Consider the following 20,736-nt stretch of genomic DNA (forward strand, 5'->3'; position numbering starts at 1 on the left):
GAGATGTTCCTGGAGGACGGTCCAGCAATGGCTATTAGCAGGGCTGGTGTCCCTAGCCCCTGTTTGCCAGGAGCTGGGGATGGGCGACAGGGGACGGATCACTGGATGATTCATTCCCTCTGGGGCCCCTGGCCCTGGCCGCTGTCGGCAGACAGGACACTGGGCTGGATGGACTGTCGGGCTGACCCGGTACGGCCGTTCTTGAGGCCACACAGAGGGACTATGTCAGAGCAGGAGCCCTGAGTTCCAGCACCGGGAGCCGGGCCCAGATCTTTCACCTCGACGCCAGCCGGGCTGGCTCTGAGGGGCTGCGTTCTCACAGCAGGAGAGGAGGGGCCGAGCAGCGCTGTGGGCCTGCTGCCGGGAGAGGAGCCGAGTTAAACAGCAACAATTTCCCGGAGGGGACTGAGGGCGGGAGAACTATCCGGACTGGCAGAATTTGGGCCTGACCCGAGTTCCACGCAGCAGCCCCAGGAACGGGAGAACTGTCCCCCCTTCCAGGCAGGCCCAGGCTTCAGCGCCAGGCTGCCCACCACCTGCTGTCCTGGCATCCTGCAGGCCGCCCAGCCTGTTCCAGGGAGCGGGTCCAGGCGGCCCCAGCCGCAGGGGGGTTGGTTGTTCTAGGCACGGGGGGTGGGGTGGGGACAGACCCTCGAGAGCGACCCCGGCTGCAGAGCCATATAAAACTTACTGCACACAGCAGACGGGGGGAGGGAGGCAGGTGCAGACGCACCCATTGGGGTTAGCTAGAACCCCCCCCCCCACAAAACTCACTCTACACGGCCAAGTTCTCCACACACACTTTATTCCAAAGGGGGGGACCCCGTTTCCCGAAGGGGGGGGCACACGCACTCCCCCACGCCCTGAGCTCCCCGCCCACGAAGACGCCGGGGGAAATGGAACCCCGGGATCGGCCTGCAGCCCCCGGCCCAGCGGTACCCAGCTGTGGTGTCGCAATTGCTCCGGGCGGCAGCAGGATCAGTGTGTCGGGGCGATCGCTCTGCATAGGCCCCCCCTGGCCAGGCAGTGAACAGCCGCTCCCCTCTCCACCCTCTCCCTACTCTGAGAGGCCATCAGCAGGAAGGAGAACGCCTGGGAGCAGGGAAGGAGATGGACCCGGGTGGGGGGCTCTGGCAGGGTCTCGTGGACCCCCCGAGTGGTATATATATCTTTACACACAGTTCATGGGGCTCACCCCCCCGTCGGCTCCAGGGAGAACTGGTCCCACGTCTGGCTGCTGCCCCACGGGGCGAGGGAGACGGAGATGCAGCCCCTGCAGTGTCCGACGAAGCCGGGACGGACTGGGGGGGGGCGGGGGGGGAGGCACAGCGAACCACTCGCTACGCCAGCCCCATCTCCTCCAGCACGCTGCGGGGTGACTCATCCTCCTGCAGCACAGAGATAAGGGGGGAGGGAGGGGACGTCAGGGGGCGGGAGACAGAGTCCCTCCGTCCTCCCCACACATCGTGAGCAGGTTCGAGCCCCGTGGCAGAGACGCTGCAGGGGGCTGGGATTCAGGGACAGCCCCAGAGAGGGCAGCGACCCCCGTTGTGGGCAGAGTGGGGGGTGCTGAGAACTCTCTTTCCCCCTCCCCCCAATACTGGGCTGGTCTCAGCCTCGCCGGCCTGTCCCCAGACCCCGGGCCACACCTCTGCCCCCTGAGCTAGGCCTGTCTAGCGCCCCCCAGCCTAGTGCCCCCAGGATGGCTGGGACCCTGGGAATGTCTCTCACCACCCTGGCATTAACCCCCAGGGTGCCGGAGAGGGGCTGGATTGAGTTACCACCCTGGCCTGGCATTAGCCCCGCCACGCTGGCCCCACAGCGCCCTCCGGGGACGGGCGAGGGACCCAATCGCCCCCACGCCCCAAGCCCGGGCGTTAACCCCTCGGGCGCCGGGCGGGGCGGTTGCTGGAGTTTGCGAGCGAGAAGTGGCTGCTGGCAGCCCGGTCGCCCACGCTGAGCACAGCAGAGAGCTGCAGAGCCGGTGACTCATCCCCCTGCACCACAGACCAGGCAATGAAACAGCACCTGCAGTAGGAGCTGGGGACCCCCCCACCCCACCCCCCGCACTGCGACACAGCTGGGGCTGGAGACACTGCGGGGGGGGGGGGGGGCGCACAGGTTCCCAGCCCCCTCACCCCAGCCACTAGTGTATGTATGTGTGGGGGGATGACCTGGCTGGGGGGTCTGAATGGATGTGGTCATGGAAGCAGCACCCAGGGGACAACATGGGGGGCTGCTCAGGGAGGGGGCGGCTGGGCTCTGATCCCCATCCCCGGGAGCGCGGTGGCACCACAGGGGTTCATGCCCAGCTGGAGGGCGGCCCTGTGTCCGGGGGTGCCAGCAGGGGTTAATTCCTGTCTCGGGATGCAGACGGGAGCAGGCCATGCCCAGCCCCGCGGCATGAACCCAGCGCTCTGGGGCTCGCGGCTGGTGCTGCAACTCCTGGCTCTGCTCCAGCTGGGGGGGAAGCATTGGCAGGTTACCCCCGCTCCCCCGTTGAGAGGCCCAACCCACCCCCCCCAGCTCCCCCTACCTCCTGCAGCAGGTCAGCCTGCTCGATGGCCTTCAGCACGCTCTTCTTGGAGGTGTCTTGGATCTCCCCGCCCATGAGGAACTCGTCCAGGATGAAATAGGCCTTCTCGAAGTTGAAGATGATATCCAGCTCGCATACCTGGGGCGGAAGGGAAGGAGAGGGGAGAATCAGGGCTGCCCGGAGCGGGGTGGGGGGGAGAACCCAGGAGTCCTGGCTCCAAGCCCTGCCTGCCTGCGACGCGCAGGACGGTGTAACTTACGCCGCTCCGGGGGGCGTGGGGTGGAACATCCCCACCCCGGAGTGACACGACTTACTCCTGCCCGCGTGGCAGCGTTGACGAAGCCTCTGCTCCCACCGGGTGGGCTGAACGGGTCATTGAAAGGACTGGCCGCGGCCAGCCCAGATCAGCGGCAAACCCGGTGGCCCGGACATTAACGCCTGGCGGCAGATTCCCCGGCTCTCCGCAGGGAAGCTGGGCATGACCCCGGCTGGAGACCACAGGACGGAGAGTCGCGAGGCGGGGGACGCGCAGCGTGGGCTTTGGAAGACGCTAGCCGCTCTCTGCTGGCCTGCCTGGGGAAGGACATCCGAGAGCGCGAGCCGGGAAACAGGGGTCACCTCAGCTGGGCGGCGTGAGCTGGGCTGCGTCCCAGTGACCGAGACACCCCTGTTCCGGAACGGCGCCCGGGCTGGGGAGTCCCGGGAGGCTGGAGCCCGGAGGCTCAGTCTAGGAGGTGTTGAGGCCACGGGACCTGCCCTGGCGGCAGAGTGGGGCCCTGGGGTCGCTCCGAAAGCCTGCGGCTCCGTGACAGGGAATTAGCTGGATTAGACCAGGCCCCGCTAAGCCCAATTAGCGTTTCTATCCCCCGCGGCTCAGCGGGCAGGGCTCCTGGGGGGATTAAGGAGGCAGAGTTAATGCGCAGGGGATTAGCTGGGATTTGACACCACGTGCCAGCGTCCATCCACCCACGGGGCCCTCCGCACGGATCAAAGGATCCCAGGGTCACCCAGGCCCCTCGCCTAGGATCAGCAAGTCCCGCTGCCCGTCTCCAGGGCACCACACCCACCCTAGGGTCACTGCCTGCCCCATGCCCCCGGGACCCCAGACCCACGTGCCCGGCTGCAGGGTGCACGTGGGGGGTGGGCCAGGGGGCCGCACTCACGCTGCCGAAGTATTTGTCCAGCAGCTCCACGTATCGGTGGATCAGCTCCAGCGTGATCAACTCGTTGTCCTGGCCTTCGATGGCACAGCAGAAGTACAGGCTGGCGTACCTGGGGGTGCACGGCAGAGAGCTCAGCTGGGGGGGGCGGCGGGGGCCACATGGGAGGCTGCACGTTCCCCATAACCGGCTCCAATCCCAGGGCCCCACAGTACGTGCAGAGTCAGAGACCCCTGACTCTCCCTGTTCCCTCCCGTTATGCCCCCTGCTCCTCCTGGGCCCAGAGCAGGGCAGTGCAAGGGGAAACTGCCCCCCACCCCCAGGTTCCCCATGGCCCGTTCAGCCCTCCAGTGCTTCTGCTTGGGCCGCCAGTGTGGCACGTGGCAGGTGCTGACAATGCCGTGTGGCGGGGCAGCTGGGCCCTGGCTCCCAGCCCGGCAACGGGTCTGCAAGGATGACGACAGACTGCAGGCTACGGGCCAGCGAGTGGCCTGGAGACGGGGTAAGACTGGGGCACTGACTTCCACCTGGCCCCCAGGGCGGGGACTGGCTGGCTCGGGGGGGGGCAGGGAATTGGGCCTTTTGCTTCTAGGGGGCACCGACCCCCATCCAGCCCCAGGGCGGGGACTAGCTGGCTCAGGGCGCCGGGGAACGGGACATGGGGCCTGTCCCCTCTAGGGGGGGCTGGCACCAGGAAAATTCCTTTCTCCCCTAGGGTGGTGGTGGTGGGAAAGGATCTGTGTCTGGAGGGGATTATGGGGGGTCTATGCATGTGAGGGGGGAGCTGTGTGTGGAGGGGATTAAGGGGGGTCTGTGCGTGCGAGGGGGAGCTGTGTGTGGGAGGGATTATGGGGAGTCTGTGTGTCCGAGGGGGGAGCTGTGTGTGGGAGGGATTATGGGGAGTCTGTGCGTGTGAGGGGGGAGCTGTGTGTGGGAGGGATTATGGGGAGTCTGTGCGTGCGAGGGGGAGCTGTGTGTGGGAGGGATTATGGGGAGTCTGTGTGTCCGAGGGGGGAGCTGTGTGTGGGAGGGATTATGGGGAGTCTGTGCGTGTGAGGGGGGAGCTGTGTGTGGGAGGGATTATGGGGAGTCTGTGCGTGTGAGGGGGAGCTGTGTGTGGGAGGGATTATGGGGAGTCTGTGCGTGTGAGGGGGAGCTGTGTGTGGGAGGGATTATGGGGAGTCTGTGCGTGTGAGGGGGGAGCTGTGTGTGGGAGGGATTATGGGGAGTCTGTGCGTGTGAGGGGGAGCTGTGTGTGGAGGGGATTATGGGGGGTCTGTGCGTGTGAGGGAGGAGCTGTGTGTGGGAGGGATTATGGGGAGTCTGTGCGTGCGAGGGGGAGCTGTGTGTGCAGGGATTATGGGGGGTGTGTGCGTGCGAGGGGGGAGCTGTGTGTGGGAGGGATTATGGGGGGGTCTGTGCGTGCGAGGGGTGAGCTGTGTGTGGGAGGGATTATGGGGGGGTCTGTGCGTGCGAGGGGTGAGCTGTGCGTGGAGGGGATTATGGGGGGGTCTGTGCGTGCGAGGGGGGAGCTTTGTGTGGAGGGGATTATGGGGGGGTCTGTGTGTCCGAGGGGGGAGCTGGGTGTGGGAGGGATTATGGGTATCTGTGCGTGCGAGGGGGGAGCTGTGTGTGGAGGGGATTATGGGGAGTCTGTGCGTGTGAGAAGGAGCTGTGTGTGGGAGGGATTATGGGGAGTCTGTGCGTGCGAGGGGGGAGCTGTGTGTGGAGGGGATTATGGGGGGTCTGTGCGTGCGAGGGGGAGCTGTGTGTGGTGGGGATTATGGGGGGGTCTGTGCGTGCGAGGGGGAGCTGTGTGTGGAGGGGATTATGGGGTGGTCTGTGCGTGCGAGGGGGGAGCTGTGTGTGGAGGGGATTATGGGGGGTCTGTGCGTGCGAGGGGGGAGCTGTGTGTGGAGGGGATTATGGGGAGTCTGTGCGTGCGAGGGGGAGCTGTGTGTGGAGGGGATTATGGGGGGGTCTGTGCGTACGAGGGGGGAGCTGTGTGTGGACGGGAATATGGGGGGTCTGTGCGTGTGAGGGGGAGCTGTGTGTGGGAGGAGCTGTGTGTGGAGGGGATTATGGGGGGTCTGTGCGTGCGAGGGAGGAGCTGTGTGTCGGAGGGATTATGGGGAGTCTGTGCGTGCGAGGGGGAGCTGTGTGTGGAGGGGATTATGGGGAGTCTGTGCGTGTGAGAAGGAGCTGTGTGCGGGAGGGATTATGGGGAGTCTGTGCGTGCGAGGGGGGAGCTGTGTGTGGGAGGGATTATGGGGGGTCTGTGCGTGCGAGGGGTGAGCTGTGCGTGGAGGGGATTATGGGGGAGTCTGTGCGTGTGAGGGGGAGCTGTGTGTGGGAGGGATCATGGGGGGTCTGTGCGTGTGAGGGGGAGCTGTGTGTGGAGGGGATTATGGGGTTTCTGTGCGTGCGAGGGGGAGCTGTGCGTGGGAGGGATTATGGGGGGTCTGTGCGTGTGAGAAGGAGCTGAGTGTGTGAGGGATTATGGGGGGGTCTGTGCGTGCGAGGGGGAGCTGTGTGTGGGAGGGATTATGGGGGGGTCTGTGCGTGTGAGGGGGAGCTGTGTGTGGGAGGGATTATGGGGGGGTCTGTGCGTGTGAGGGGGAGCTGTGTGTGGGAGGGATCATGGGGGGGTCTGTGCGTGTGAGGGGGAGCTGTGTGTGGGAGGGATTATGGGGGGGTCTGTGCGTGTGAGGGGGAGCTGTGTGTGGAGGGGATTATGGGGTTTCTGTGCGTGCGAGGGGGAGCTGTGTGTGGGAGGGATTATGGGGAGTCTGTGAATGTGAGGAGGAGCTGTGTGTGGGAGGGATTATGGGGAGTCTGTGTGTCCGAGGGGGGAGCTGTGTGTGGGAGGGATTATGGGGAGTCTGTGCGTGTGAGGGGGAGCTGTGTGTGGAGGGGATTATGGGGGGTCTGTGCGTGTGAGGGAGGAGCTGTGTGTGGGAGGGATTATGGGGAGTCTGTGCGTGCGAGGGGGAGCTGTGTGTGCAGGGATTATGGGGGGTGTGTGCGTGCGAGGGGGGAGCTTTGTGTGGGAGGGATTATGGGGGGTCTGTGCGTGCGAGGGGTGAGCTGTGCGTGGAGGGGATTATGAGGGGGTCTGTGCGTGCGAGGGGGAGCTGTGTGTGGGAGGAGCTGTGTGTGGAGGGGATTATGGGGGGGTCTGTGCGTGCGAGGGAGGAGCTGTGTGTCGGAGGGATTATGGGGAGTCTGTGCGTGCGAGGGGGAGCTGTGTGTGCAGGGATTATGGGGGGTGTGTGCGTGCGAGGGGGGAGCTGTGTGTGGGAGGGATTATGGGGGGTCTGTGCGTGCGAGGGGTGAGCTGTGCGTGGAGGGGATTATGGGGGGGTCTGTGCGTGCGAGGGGGGAGCTGTGTGTGGAGGGGATTATGGGGGGGTCTGGGCGTGCGAGGGGGAGCTGTGTGTGGGAGGGATTATGGGGAGTCTGTGCGTGCGAGGGGGGAGCTGTGTGTGGAGGGGATTATGGGGGGTCTGTGCGTGCGAGGGGGGAGCTGTGTGTGGACGGTAATATGGGGGGTCTGTGCGTGTGAGGGGGAGCTGTGTGTGGGAGGAGCTGTGTGTGGAGGGGATTATGGGGTGGTCTGTGCGTGCGAGGGAGGAGCTGTGTGTCGGAGGGATTATGGGGAGTCTGTGCGTGCGAGGGGGAGCTGTGTGTGCAGGGATTATGGGGGGTGTGTGCGTGCGAGGGGGGAGCTGTGTGTGGGAGGGATTATGGGGGGTCTGTGCGTGCGAGGGGTGAGCTGTGCGTGGAGGGGATTATGGGGGGGTCTGTGCGTGCGAGGGGGTAGCTTTGTGTGGAGGGGATTATGGGGGGGTCTGTGTGTCCGAGGGGGGAGCTGGGTGTGGGAGGGATTATGGGTATCTGTGCGTGCGAGGGGGGAGCTGTGTGTGGGAGGGATTATGGGGGGTCTGTGCATGTGAGAAGGAGCTGGGTGTGGGGGGGATTATGGGGAGTCAGTGCGTGCAAGGGGGGAGCTGTGTGTGGGAGGGATTATGGGGAGTCTGTGCGTGCGAGGGGGTGCTGTGTGTGGGAGGGATTATGGCGGGGTCTGTGCGTGAGAGGGGGAACTGTGTGTGGAGGGGATTATGGGGGGGTCTGTGCGTGCGAGGGGGGAGCTGTGTGTGGGAGGGATTATGGGGGGTCTGTGCGTGTGAGAAGGAGCTGTGTGTGGGAGGGATTATGGGGGGTCTGTGCGTGAGAGGGGGAGCTGTGTGTGGAGGGGATTATGGGGGGTCAGTGCGTGTGAGAAGGAGCTGTGTGTGGGAGGGATTATGGGGGGGTCTGTGCGTGTGAGGGGGAGCTGTGTGTGGGAGGGATTATGGGGGGTCTGTGCGTGTGAGGGGGAGCTGTGTGTGGGAGGGATTATGGGGGGGTCTGTGCGTGTGAGGGGGAGCTGTGTGTGGGAGGGATTATGGGGGGGTCTGTGCGTGTGAGGGGGAGCTGTGTGTGGAGGGGATTATGGGGGGGTCTGTGCGTGTGAGGGGGAGCTGTGTGTGGACGGGATTATGGGGGGGTCTGTGTGTGTGAGAAGGAGCTGTGTGTGGGAGGGATTATGGGGAGTCTGTGCGTGCGAGGGGGAGCTGTGTGTGGGAGGGATTATGGGGAGTCTGTGCGTGCGAGGGGGAGCTGTGTGTGCAGGGATTATGGGGGGGTCTGTGCGTGTGAGGGGGAGCTGTGTGTGGGAGGGATTATGGGGGGGTCTGTGCGTGAGAGGGGGAGCTGTGTGTGGGAGGGATTATGGGGGGGTCTGTGCGTGTGAGAAGGAGCTGTGTGTGGGAGGGATTATGGGGGGGTCTGTGCGTGTGAGGGGGAGCTGTGTGTGGGAGGGATTATGGGGGGGTCTGTGCGTGCGAGGGGGGAGCTGTGTGTGGACGGGACTATGGGGGGTCTGTGTGTGTGAGAAGGAGCTGTGTGTGGGAGGGATTATGGGGGGGTCTGTGCGTGAGAGGGGGAGCTGTGTGTGGGAGGGATTATGGGGGGGTCTGTGCGTGTGAGAAGGAGCTGTGTGTGGGAGGGATTATGGGGGGGTCTGTGCGTGTGAGGGGGAGCTGTGTGTGGGAGGGATTATGGGGGGGTCTGTGCGTGCGAGGGGGGAGCTGTGTGTGGACGGGACTATGGGGGGTCTGTGTGTGTGAGAAGGAGCTGTGTGTGGGAGGGATTATGGGGAGTCTGTGCGTGCGAGGGGGAGCTGTGTGTGGGAGGGATTATGGGGAGTCTGTGCGTGCGAGGGGGAGCTGTGTGTGGGAGGGATTATGGGGAGTCTGTGCGTGCGAGGGGGAGCTGTGTGTGGAGGGGATTATGGGGGGGTCTGTGCGTGCGAGGGGGGAGCTGTGTGTGGACGGGAATATGGGGGGTCTGTGCGTGTGAGAAGGAGCTGTGTGTGGGAGGGATTATGGGGGGGTCTGTGTGTGTGAGAAGGAGCTGTGTGTGGGAGGGATTATGGGGAGTCTGTGCGTGCGAGGGGGAGCTGTGTGTGGGAGGGATTATGGGGAGTCTGTGCGTGAGAGGGGGAGCTGTGTGTGGGAGGGATTATGGGGAGTCTGTACGTGCGAGGGGGGAGCTGTGTGTGGGAGGGATTATGGGGAATCTGTGCGTGCGAGGGGGGAGCTGTGTGTGGGAGGGATTATGGGGAGTCTGTGCGTGCGAGGGGGAGCTCTCTGCTGGGCTGCCCCCCGCCGCTGGGACCCTCACCGCTAGACGAGCCGTTAATGGGCTCCTGGCGCCCCCTGAAGGGCCCTGGCACGCACCAGCCAAGGACTCCGAGGGGTGACTGGCAGGGGGAAGGGGGGGCACCTGGACACAGCCTTCAGTGGCCAGATTTTCAAAACGGGGCGGGGGAGGGCCCTCCCTCAAAGTCCCCCACCCCATTAGGGCCCCTGGCCGCTGCCTGTCCGGACGGGGCTACGACCGCTCCCCACGGGTCCTTCCCTGGCCCCCTCTGCTTCACGCCACCCCCGGGCCTCGCCCTGGCAGGGGGCAGGGCGGGGAGGCAGCTGCAGGTGCTGACTCACGGCGGGAGCCTCACCTGGCGGCGGGGTGGGGCCGCCGCTGCTCCCAGCCAGGGGGGCGGGGCCGCCAGGTGAGCGGAAGGGCGGGGTGGGGGCGGGGTGTGTGTGGGGTGGGGGGCGGGAATCACCTTTTGTAGACCACCTTGAGGTCCCTCCACTCCAGGAAGCTGCACATCTTGGGCTTGCGGGCGAGGACCACCTGCATCAGCTCCCGCACCATCTTCTTCTTCTCCTTGTCCGAGGTGGCCAGGTACCACTTCTGCAGCCGCAGCTTCCCCTGCCGGCTGAACAGGAGCATGAACCGCATCTGCCGGGGGTGGGGGGGGAGACCGGCTCAGACCGGACGCCTGGGTCCCACCCCCCGCTCCGCGCCTCAGTTTCCCCACCCTGTGACACAGCGCGCGGCGGGTGGCAGGCTGGGGCAGCGAGGGCCCTAGCAGGCTGGCTGCGACCCCCATCCCCTCGGGCTGTCACGCAGAAGCAGCTGCTGCAGACCCCAGCCCCCGGCGGAGGGGGGTCCCGCAGCCCTGCCCCCCCCCCCAGGCCCCACGTGAGGCCCCAGCCCCGGAGGGGCTAGCGAGGCGGCCAAGGATCGAGATGCCCGTGGCTGGGCGAGCCGGAAGCCACCCGCTCCGGGCCCGCCAGGGAGCCGGATGGAGACGTCATCGCCGGGCCCGGACCCGTCCCGGGCCCCGCCATTAGTCACGATGCACTGCCGTAGCCCTGCCCGGGCTGTTCGCTGGGGCAGGCCCGGCGACCCCAGGCAGCCCCACTCCTTTCAAAGGGGCTCCAAGGAGGAGCCGCTCGGACCCTGCGCCGGGCCCGGCCGGACGCACAGCTCCTGTCTACACTAAGGGTTGCAACAGCGTAGTCCCATCACAGCCGTTCGACTGCTTCTCCCCCCCACCCCCAACACACACGATCCCCGTACGGGCCACACAGGCCCTAGCTCCACCCGGGACAGCTCCGGGGTGTGACACCTCTCCTCGGCACGTCCGCACCACCCCGTGACAACTGTGCTGCCACACAGCACCCCAAGCGGGGCCCCATCACCCACCACGCAAATCGCACAGCGCCTGACACGTGGCGCGCAGGTCCTGTCTACACTAGGGGCGGCAACAAGCTGGCCCCTCGGGGTTGCAAACGTCACACGCAGCCCCCGCGTGTTGCCGCAGCTCAGGGGTTCGGCCCTGCCTCCGGCACCCAGGTCCTGTCTACACTAGGGGTGGCAACAGTGTTCGAAGCCGTTTCCCAGCAGGGACACAAGCCACGTGGCAGGCGGGTTCAGATCGCAGAGCTGGGGGCGGGTGGGGGGGGGCACCGTTCACGTGGCTGTTCACGAGACAGTGCGTGGGGCAGATGCGCCCTGGGCCCCGACCCCCGAAATGTAACGGATTCTACGCCAACCCAGCCCCACTGGCCACCTCCGCTCCCTGCTGCCCGGACTCCTGGGTCCGTGAGCGCCCAGCGGCCCCAGCCGAGGGTGCCCCCCCGCCCCCAGCCCAGCCCCCACCCTGAGCTGCCACCTGTGGGCTGCCCCCCAGCTCAGCCTCCGCCCTTCTCCCCTAGCCCCCCTCCCCAGGGGCACAGTGCCCCACGGCCCCCCTCCCGCATCGCCAGGTGCTCCAGCCCCCCCATGGGCTCAGCCCCCCCCAGGTTCCCCCCACGGCCCCCCCAACCCCCCTCCCGCATCGCCAGGTGCTCCAGCCCCCCCCACGGGCCCAGCCCCCCCCAGGTTCCCCCCACGGCCCCCCTCCCGCATCGCCAGGTGCTCTGGCCCCCCCCACGGGCCCAGCCCCCCCCAGGTTCCCCCCACGGCCCCCCCAACTCCCCTCCCGCACCGCCAGGTGCTCTGGCCCCCCCACGGGCCCAGCCCCCCCCGGCTCCCCCCGGCCCCCCCAGTCCCCCTCCCGCATCGCCAGGTGCTCTGGCCCCCCCACGGGCCCAGCCCCCCCCCAGGCTCCCCCCACGACCCCCCCAGTCCCCCTCCCGCATCGCCAGGTGCTCCGGCCCCCCCACGGGCCAGCCCCCCCCAGGTTCCCCCCACAGCCCCCCCAGTCCCCGTCCCGCACCGCCAGGTGCTCTGGCCCCCCCACGGGCCCAGCCCCCCCAGGCTCCCCCCGGCCCCCCCAGTCCCCCTCCCGCATCGCCAGGTGCTCCGGCCCCCCCACGGGCCAGCCCCCCCCAGGTTCCCCCCAACCCCCCCACATTGCCACGTGCTCCTGCCCCCCCCACCGGCCCGGCCCGGCCCGGCCCCCCCGTGCTCACCATGGCGCCGCCTCCCCCCACCGGCCCGTCCGGTCCGGTCCGGTCGCCTCGCTCAACCTGGCCAGGTACCGAGCCCGGGCCCGGCCTCGCCGCGCATGCGCCGGGGAACGCGGGGCAGGAGCCACTTCCGGGAGGGGGGAAGGGGGGAGCCGTCTCCCTGGCAACGGGGGCAAGAGGGCGGGGGAAGCCGTTTCCATGGCAACGGGGGCAGGGGTGGCGGGGGGATCTGTAACTATGGCAACGGGGGTAGAATGGAGGGGGCGAGGGACCCATAACCAGGGGCAGGAGCCGCTTCCGGAAAGAGGAGGGGGGAGCTGTTTCCATGGCAACGGGGGCAGGAGGGAGGAGGCGGGTGACCTGTAACCCTGGCAACGGGGGCAAGAGGGGACTGTTTCCATGGCAACAAGGGCAAGGTGGGTGGGTGGGTAACCTGTAACCATGGCAGCAGGGGCAGGGGGGGGCGGGTGACCTGTAACCCTGGCAACGGGGGCAAGAGGGGACTGTTTCCATGGCAACAAGGGCAAGGTGGGTGGGTGGGTAACCTGCAACCATGGCAGCGGGGGCAGGTGACCTGTAACCGCGGCAATGGGAGCCGTGTCCATGGCAACGGGGGGCACGATAGGTGTGTGGGGGGCGGGTTGGGGGGCCCTGCCTCCTTTGCAAGGTGGAGGGAAGTGGGGCCCAGGGGAGGGGCTGGGTGTGTCTCCATGGCAACGCAGGGAGGTGGTTGCTGGGGCAGAGGAAGGGAGTGTCAGGGGGCAGGGATCCTGGGGGGCCTGAAGGCAGGGGGGGATGGGGCAGGAGGGGCCCAGGACAAAAATGGAGGGGGTCCATGGGGGAATGGGGGCCATGGCAGAGTGGAGGGGGGCCATGCGGGATGGGAGCATGGTGGAGTTGAGGGGGTCCATGGGGGAATGGGGGCCATGGCAGAGTGGAGGGGGGCCATGCGGGATGGGAGCATGGTGGAGTTGAGGGGGTCCATGGGGGAATGGGGGCCATGGCAGAGTGGAGGGGGGCCATGCGGGATGGGAGCATGGTGGAGTTGAGGGGGGCCACGGGGGAATGGGGGCCATGGCAGAGTGGACGGGGCCATGCGGGATGGGAGCATGGTGGAGTTGAGGGGGGCCACGGGGGAATGGGGGCCATGGCAGAGTGGAGGGGGGCCATGCGGGATGGGAGCATGGTGGAGTTGAGGGGGGCCACGGGGGAATGGGGGCCATGGCAGAGTGGACGGGGCCATGCGGGATGGGAGCATGGTGGAGTTGAGGGGGTCCATGGGGGAATGGGGGCCATGGCAGAGTGGACGGGGCCATGCGGGATGGGAGCATGGTGGAGTTGAGGGGGGCCACGGGGGAATGGGGGCCATGGCAGAGTGGAGGGGGGCCATGCGGGATGGGAGCATGGTGGAGTTGAGGGGGGCCACGGGGGAATGGGGGCCATGGCAGAGTGGACGGGGCCATGCGGGATGGGAGCATGGTGGAGTTGAGGGGGGCCACGGGGGAATGGGGGCCATGGCAGAGTGGACGGGGCCATGCGGGATGGGAGCATGGTGGAGTTGAGGGGGGCCATGGGGGAATGGGGGCCATGGCAGAGTGGAGGGGGGCCATGCGGGATGGGAGCATGGTGGAGTTGAGGGGGGCCACGGGGGAATGGGGGCCATGGCAGAGTGGACGGGGCCATGCGGGATGGGAGCATGGTGGAGTTGAGGGGGGCCACGGGGGAATGGGGGCCATGGCAGAGTGGACGGGGCCATGCGGGATGGGAGCATGGTGGAGTTGAGGGGGGCCACGGGGGAATGGGGGCCATGGCAGAGTGGACGGGGCCATGCGGGATGGGAGCATGGTGGAGTTGAGGGGGGCCATGCGGGATGGGGGCCATGGCTAAGTCGAGAGGGAACATGAGGGGGAGGGATGGGGCCCAAGGCTGAGTAGAGGGGGGCACAGCCAAGGGGAGGGGGGCCATAGGGGAGGGTGGGGCACAGCTAGGCCTGGGGTTCTGCCCCCTCTCCCCCGGGGCATCTCATCCCCCCCGCACCACGCAGCCGTGCAGCGGAGCTCGCCGACCACGCACAGGACCGAGCGAAGGGGGTGCCGCAGGCCGAACTGAGCCCCGCACCCAGAGGGAAGCCACCCCCTGCCACTCGGAGGCCGCCACCCTGCCAGCAGGTAAGAAGGCCGAGGGCCTGCCCCACAGAGGAAGGAATGGGTGGATGGCACACCCCTGCAATCAGGGCTGACCCCACTGCTGCGCGAGGGGGCGTGTGCTGCGGGGAGCAGGGCTTGGAGGGTAGTGGTGGGGGGGTTCCCCTTGCAGCAAGTGCTGCCCCCCAATGCCATGGGGCAGGGCTGACCCTACACCCCATTTATCAGCCCCCGCTACAGCCTGTGCCCCCACCCCAGCCCCTTCCCACAGCCAGCGGGCAGGGATCGGGGCTCAGAGCACAGCATGGGTGCGGGGGGGTGGGCCCGTGGATCCGGAGAACGCAGGGTACCAGGGCCAGGGATGGGGGCAGCGAGCAAGGCTGGGGCCATACCAAGCCGACACCGTGTTTCCATAGAGATTTTTTTATTGCTTTTCTTACATCTCAAAAGTGTAATAGAAACCATTTCATTCAAAAATCCATACACACCCCCACACGCGAACACATCCCATACAAGTACAGAAATCCTGCCTCGCCGCAAAGGGGAGAGGGGGGTCCGGGCAAGGAGAGGGGGTCCCCACGCACCAAAGGCCCCGGGTGGGTATAGGAAAATGGATGGTGCCTCAGGGCGGCTGAGGTCACAGCCCTTTAAGGCACTGCTGTTAACTGGGATGCCTGGGGTCAGTGGTGGGGTATTTAAATCCCCACCCTGCGTGCTGTTCCTTTCACACCGAGGAGGAAGCTGTGGGCGGTGAGGGGGTGGGAAAACATGACTGTCCAAGGCCCACACCACCTCAGTTATTTTTAAACAGCTGCTGATATTTTTGGGGGGCTGCGTGCGGCTGGTGAGGGTGACTCACCACCGGCCCTTATCTGCACGCGCAGCCCTGCCGGCCGCATGTGCCGATTGCTTCACCCGGCTTCCTGTGCGGCGGGGAGCGACACAGGCTGAGAAAAGGAGGGCTGCCCGCCCGCCCTAAGGCGCCCGCCGAACTGTCAGAAGAGCAGCTCTTGGGGGAGAAACGGGGAGTTTGTGCTTCCACAGTGGACAAAAGGTTAGAGCGGCATCGCTCTGGCAGCCCCTTTGGGGCACCCCCCTCGCCCACCCACCCCATGCAGGCCCCTCAAGTGCAAACAAAGCTAGGAATATATTAGGTCCTCTACAATATATTACTCTCCCATACATTCATGCCCAGCCCATGGGGGGCCCTCCAGCCCCCCTGACCGAGAAGAGGGTTCCTGACACCCCCCCAGAGGAGAGGGTGAGGTAGCAGCCTCCAGTGCAAACCCCCTGGAATCCATGCAAATCCTGGGGCCTGGGCACGGTAGGACCAAGGGAACTGAGTCGCTGTGGGGTAGATGCAAGCCCCAGGCTGGGCCCCACAGGGCAACAGCATACCTGGGATTTCCAGCCATCAGGGACAGCCCAGCGACTGCCGTCCGACATGGTGCCAACACTGAGTGGCATGGGCCCCCTTGAGGGGCCTGCTGCCCTGAAATCCATGGTGGGGAGCGGGGGGGGGGGCAGGGACACCCCCAGAGAGTCAAACTGAACAGGACAGGCACCTTCTCCTCACACTGGGAGGGGTGGGTGGGGCAGAGTCCCTGCCCCCAGAGATGGGCTCGCTTCCCAGTCTGCTCCTAGCGCAGGGGGGTCCCCGCGCTCAGGGCTCCATCACCTGTCCCATGAAGAGGATGGCACCTGGGGGGCAGAGAACAGGGGGGTGAGTGGGTGGGGGAGTCAAGATGGTCACAGCTGGCCTCCTCCCAACCTTGCCCGCTCCACTGCTCCCCCTCCCCACACCACTCTCTCCTTCCCTCACCGTAGGCCAGAGGGCACAGGCCCACACCAAGCTGTATGGTGCTGAGCCCCTGCCCCGTCCTCTGACAGCTGGGACGGGCAGCAGGGTGCCAAGGTAGGTGGGCCCCATGGCTGAGCCCTTCCTGGCATTCCTCAAGCCTTAGGGAAGAGGCTGGGCACTGTGGGTTCTCTCCCTGGCTCTGGGAGGGGAGAGGGGGCTGGTGGATGAGAGCAGGGGGGCAGGGAGCCCGGACTCCTGGGTTCTCTCCCTGGCTCTGGGAGGAGAGAGGGGTCTGGTGGGTTAGACCGGGGGTGGGGCAGGGAGCCCGGACTCCTGGGTTCTCTCCCTGGCTTTGGGAGGGAACAGGGTCCAGCTGTTCAGGACACGGGACTGATCCTCACCTGTGGGGTTATGCCGCACCATGAAGAGGAAGGGCCTGTCCATGATGATCTCCAGGGGGGCCATCCGGGCGTAGAGGATGGCGGCTGGAAGAAAGGAACCAGACGTCACCCCCGGGAGTCGGCTGGGCTGTCCCGCTAACAGAGCTGCGAGATGTTGGCTCCACCCACCTGGGGCCACAGCGCTCAATGCCCCCGTGGGATGGGCCATGGCAGACTAGAGAAGCTCTCTGGCTGGGCCCCTCTGTACCCCCAGCCCGGCCAGCTGAGGCGAAGCTGTGGGATGGGGAGCTCCCAGGCCAGCCCCCAGTGCACCCCTGGGAGCCGTCAGGCCAGTGACCCGCTCACCTGTAGCGGAGGAGGCTTTGGTGCCGCTCTCATTCACCTCGATCTTCACCTTCTGCAGGGCCTGGGCCACATACAGAGACTCCTCAGCTGCGAGAGAGACAGAGCCGTGAGCTGGGGTCCCGGCCCCAGCACCTCCCCCCTCCCAGCACCCGAGGGACGAAGCACAGGCAGGTAGGAGACAGAGTGGGCGGAAGGGGCATCCCCATGCAGGGGTGAGGCTCTCACCTGAGAGGCTGGTGAAGTCCGCGGCGCTGGGGTTGAAGACGTCCCTCACGCCCAGCTGCTGCAGGGGCCGGCGCAGGTCGGATTCACTCTCCAGGGAGAACCTGTAGGGGGGCGAAGTAGGGGCTCAGCACCAGGAGTGGGGTGGTGGAAACAGCTGCAGCCCCCCCAGTGTCTGACCCGGGAGTGTGGGCACAGAAAACCCCATGAAGTACCACATCGGCACCAGGGCTTCACCTAGTGCCCTGGTGCAGAAATAGAACCCAGGAGTCCTGGCTTCCAGCCCCCCCTGCTCTCACCCACCAGCCCCCACTCCCCTCCCAGAGCCAGGGAGAGAACCCAGGCATCCTGGCTTGAGGACAAGGTGGGGCGGGTTCTCACTTGGGAAGCACGAGCAGCCGGGGCACTCGGGTCATGTTCGCCTTCCACTCGCCCACCAGCCGGGCGTCGAGGACTCGGGTCAGGGCGGCCAGGGGCACCTCTCGGCGGTACGGGGCGGCGATGAGCATGCTGAGCGTTTCCCCGTGGTACGGCAGCTCCAGCACATCGTAGTCCACTTGGTCCGGGGTGGAGAACTCGCCTGGGTGGAGCGGGAAGAGACGGGTTAACAGGGCAGGGCCGCCACCCCCCACTCCCTGCCCGGGCTGGGGAGGGTCAGACCCGCCAACCGCCCCCCACCCCCGCCAGGGGCCGCCACTGACCGTAGTTGAACTTGGCCGTCTGCTCCATCATGGGCACCACCACACTGCTCCCGTCCGACTTGTGGAAGACACGCCAGCGTGTGGCCGCCTCCGGGAAGGGCAGCTTCCAGAGCCCCTTGAAATACACCGCGTTCACCAGCACCAGGCGGGTCAGGTCGTCCACAGTGCCCGGCCCCAGTAAGTCACTGATCATCCCTGCAACCACGGGCGGGGGTTGGGGTCAGAGGGCAATGGAACCCAGGAGTCCTGGCTCCCAGCCCCCCTGCTCTGACCCACCAGCCCCCACTCCCCTCCCAGAGCGCGGGAGGGAACCCAGGAGTCCCAGCCACTCACCGTGGGTGCTGTCCTGGACCCAGGCGTTGATGATGAAGCGAGCCCGCTCGCCCTCCGTGAAGTTGACCTGTTTGACGGTCTGGCGGAAGGCATGGGTGAACGTCTTCATGAACCCGGGGGCCAGCCCCAGGTCCCGCTGCACGAAGAGCGCGTCGGCAACGTCCACCTTGTCCTGGTTCTTCGGGGCCGTCAGCTCCTTGCGGAGCCACCGCAGGGCCTGGGGGACGCCCCGCTCTGCAGGGGAGGCATGGCTTGTCAGGGCAATGAAGGGTTAACGCTATGAAGGGTATCTCACAGTGTGGAGACGGGGCAGGGCAGCTGGTTATATGGGGACCCCTCGCCCGGCGCTGAGATGCGCCCATGTCTGGGGCAGGGTGTCTGGTTATCCAGGGACCCCTTGCCCGGCGCTGAGATGCAGCCACCTCTGGGGCGGGGCGGCTGGTTACACAGGGGCCCACTCGCACCATGCTGGGGCATTAGGACCAGCACTGACTGGTGGGGAGAGCGCCCCTTCCCCAGCCCCTTACCATTGACCCCGTACTCCATGGCTGCCTTGATCTGACTCCGGCTCTCCCCAGCAGCTGCCATCTGCAGCATGGCCAGCACAGAGGCCACCCCGAAAGGGGAGAAGGCCACGTTACGATCCGGGGATGCCTTGGCCACCTCCCGGAAAACCTTCACCCCAAAGTCGGCAGAGAGATGGGCCACACGGGAGCCGGTGGGGTGGCGCAGCGGGTCGGCCACGCACAGGAGGGCCATGCCGGCCAGAACCACTAGTGGGAGCTGCATCCTAGAGGGAGAAAGCAGGAAGGGTTAGAAGAGAACTCAGGAGTCCTGGCTCCCAGCCACTCACGGTGCTCTAACCCACCAGCCTCCACTCCCCTCCCAGGGCCGGGGAGAGAACCCAGGAGTCCTGGCTCCCAGCCCCCCTGCTGTAACCCCCAGCCCCCACTCCCCTCCCAGAGCCAGGGAGAGAACCCAGGCGTCCCGGCTCCCAGCCCCCCCTGCTCCAACCCACCAGCCCACACTCCCTTCCCAGAGCTGGGGAGAGAACCCAGGAGTCCTGGCTCCCAGCCCCCCTGCTGTAACCCCCAGCCCCCACTCCCCTCCCAGAGCCAGGGAGAGAACCCAGGCGTCCCGGCTCCCAGCCCACCCTGCTCCAACCCACCAGCCCACACTCCCTTCCCAGAGCTGGGGAGAGAACCCAGGAGTCCTGGCTCCCAGCCCCCCCTGCTCTGACCCACCAGCCCACACTCCCCTCCCAGAGCCGGGGAGAGAACCCAGGAGTCCTGGTTCCCAGCCCCCCCTGCTCTGACCCACCAGCCCACACTCCCCTCCCAGAGCCGGGGAGAGAACCCAGGAGTCCTGGCTCCCAGCCCCCCCTGCTCTGACCCACCAGCCCACACTCCCCTCCCAGAGCCGGGGAGAGAACCCAGGAGTCCTGGCTCCCAGCCCCCCCTGCTCTCACCCACCAGCCCCCGCTCCCCTCCCGGAGCCGCGTGGAACATCAGCGCTTAGTGGCACCTCTACTCGCCCCCTCTACAAACAGCCACGGCTCCCCGTAAGCCCCCCGCTGCGATGGGGCAGCTCCCTCCCCCAGCCAGGGAGCCCCAACCCCAGGCCGATTCCAGCCTGGACACCCCGCCATCCCCTAAGCAGGGGCTGTCCAAGGGCGCACGCCCCGGGCCGGCTCCAGGGAGCCGAGAGCCCAACCCCCGGTGTGTGTGCGCGCCCCCACCCCAGCCGCTGTGCTCACCTGGAGACGTGCCGGGACCCAGAGGCAGTGCCAAGCGCCCCAGTCCCTCCGCCTTATATGCGCTCTCCGTGCGCCCAGGGCGCAGGAAGCCGGGTGAACTCATCCCGCCCCGCCCCGCCTCCCCTTCTCCTCCCCCCCTCTGCGTGGGGGACGGGACACCCCTCCACGGCTGCAGTGCCCAGGTCCTAGCGCCTGGCTTGGTGTGTGTGTGTGTGTGTGGGGGGAAGCCAGCAGGGCGGGGGGTTGGGGTTCCTGTCCTGTCCCGACTCCCCTCTCCAAGGGCTGCTGGCATCGGGGACCCCAGAGGGCAGGCGTGGCCCTGTGCCCTGATGCGCTCACTGTGGGCCCCAGCCCCCCCCCGCCGTCCTCACCAGGGGGGTGCGATACCCCCAAGATAAAGGGGGGGCTGAGTCCCTTTTGCTGCCCCAGTGCACAGTGACCCCCCCCAGGGGACAGCATCCTCTGCTGTCCCCCCCCCCCCCCCGCCAGTGCATCTCCCCCTTGCTGCCAGGTCTGGCCCTGGGGGGATGAGGGGGGCAGAGCTGGGTCAGACTGGTGGGGCTGTGTTGGGGGGCAGAGCTGGGGGACGTTGCTATGGGAAAGCTCTGGAACAAAATAAACAAGAAGCCTGTCTTGGCAGGGTGTGTGTGTGTGTGCGGGTGCGTCAGACAGGCCTGTCTTGGCAGGGTGTGTGTGTGTGTGTGTGTGTGTCAGACAGGCCTGTCTTGGCAGGGTGTGTGTCAGACAGGCCTGTCTTGGCAGGGGGTGTGTGTGTGTGCGGGTGTGTCAGACAGGCCTGTCTTGGCAGGGGGGGTGTCAGACAGCCGTGCGTGTGAGGGGTTTGTGCTGGGACAGATGCAGTGTCTGCCTGGGGAAGTAGTGTGCGAGGGGCGAACGCCTGTTTCTACAGGGAGGAGGTTCTCAGCATGTGAACTTGGGTGTGGAGGTGTGTGTCAGACAGACCTGTGTGTGTGTGTGTGTCTGGTTGTCTCTGTGTGTGTTTGCGGCTGGGTGCCTCTATGTGTTTG

General features: G+C 66.7%; 2 protein-coding genes and 1 long non-coding RNA gene across 4 annotated transcripts in view; 1 reads left to right on the plus strand and 2 right to left on the minus strand.

Moving 5' to 3' along the window:
- Nucleotides 1-788: 788 nt before the first annotated feature.
- Nucleotides 789-12,160, minus strand: AP1S1 (adaptor related protein complex 1 subunit sigma 1). The gene is made up of 5 exons (XM_084616227.1): nt 12,009-12,160; nt 9,869-10,047; nt 3,700-3,808; nt 2,537-2,674; nt 789-1,388 (listed from the first exon to the last, which is right to left on the minus strand). Exons 1-5 carry the CDS (start codon nt 12,009-12,011, stop codon nt 1,341-1,343), a joined length of 477 nt encoding a protein of 158 aa, XP_084472353.1. The 5' UTR covers nt 12,012-12,160; the 3' UTR covers nt 789-1,340.
- Nucleotides 12,161-14,046: 1,886 nt separating this feature from the next.
- LOC311513937 overlaps nt 14,047-20,736 on the plus strand; it is a 32,051-nt gene continuing 25,361 nt past the window's right edge. The window contains exons 1-3 of one of the 2 annotated variants that reach the window (XR_014709801.1): nt 14,047-14,173; nt 16,755-16,867; nt 17,606-17,673. This is a non-coding gene — a long non-coding RNA (uncharacterized lncRNA). Of the gene's footprint in view, nt 14,174-16,754; nt 16,868-17,605; nt 17,674-20,736 lie in introns of those variants that run through there. The other variant, XR_014709800.1, reaches the window with a different exon arrangement.
- Nucleotides 14,557-19,800, minus strand: SERPINE1 (serpin family E member 1). The gene is made up of 9 exons (XM_084616140.1): nt 19,709-19,800; nt 18,480-18,742; nt 17,953-18,186; nt 17,620-17,814; nt 17,300-17,498; nt 16,922-17,022; nt 16,697-16,783; nt 16,352-16,435; nt 14,557-15,850 (listed from the first exon to the last, which is right to left on the minus strand). The coding sequence occupies exons 2-9, from the start codon at nt 18,739-18,741 to the stop codon at nt 15,813-15,815; spliced, it is 1,200 nt and encodes a 399-aa protein (XP_084472266.1). The 5' UTR covers nt 18,742; nt 19,709-19,800; the 3' UTR covers nt 14,557-15,812.

This window comes from Lepidochelys olivacea (genome assembly GCF_965140295.1).
Source record: "Lepidochelys olivacea isolate rLepOli2 genome assembly, chromosome: 28".
NCBI lineage: Eukaryota > Metazoa > Chordata > Testudines > Cheloniidae > Lepidochelys > Lepidochelys olivacea.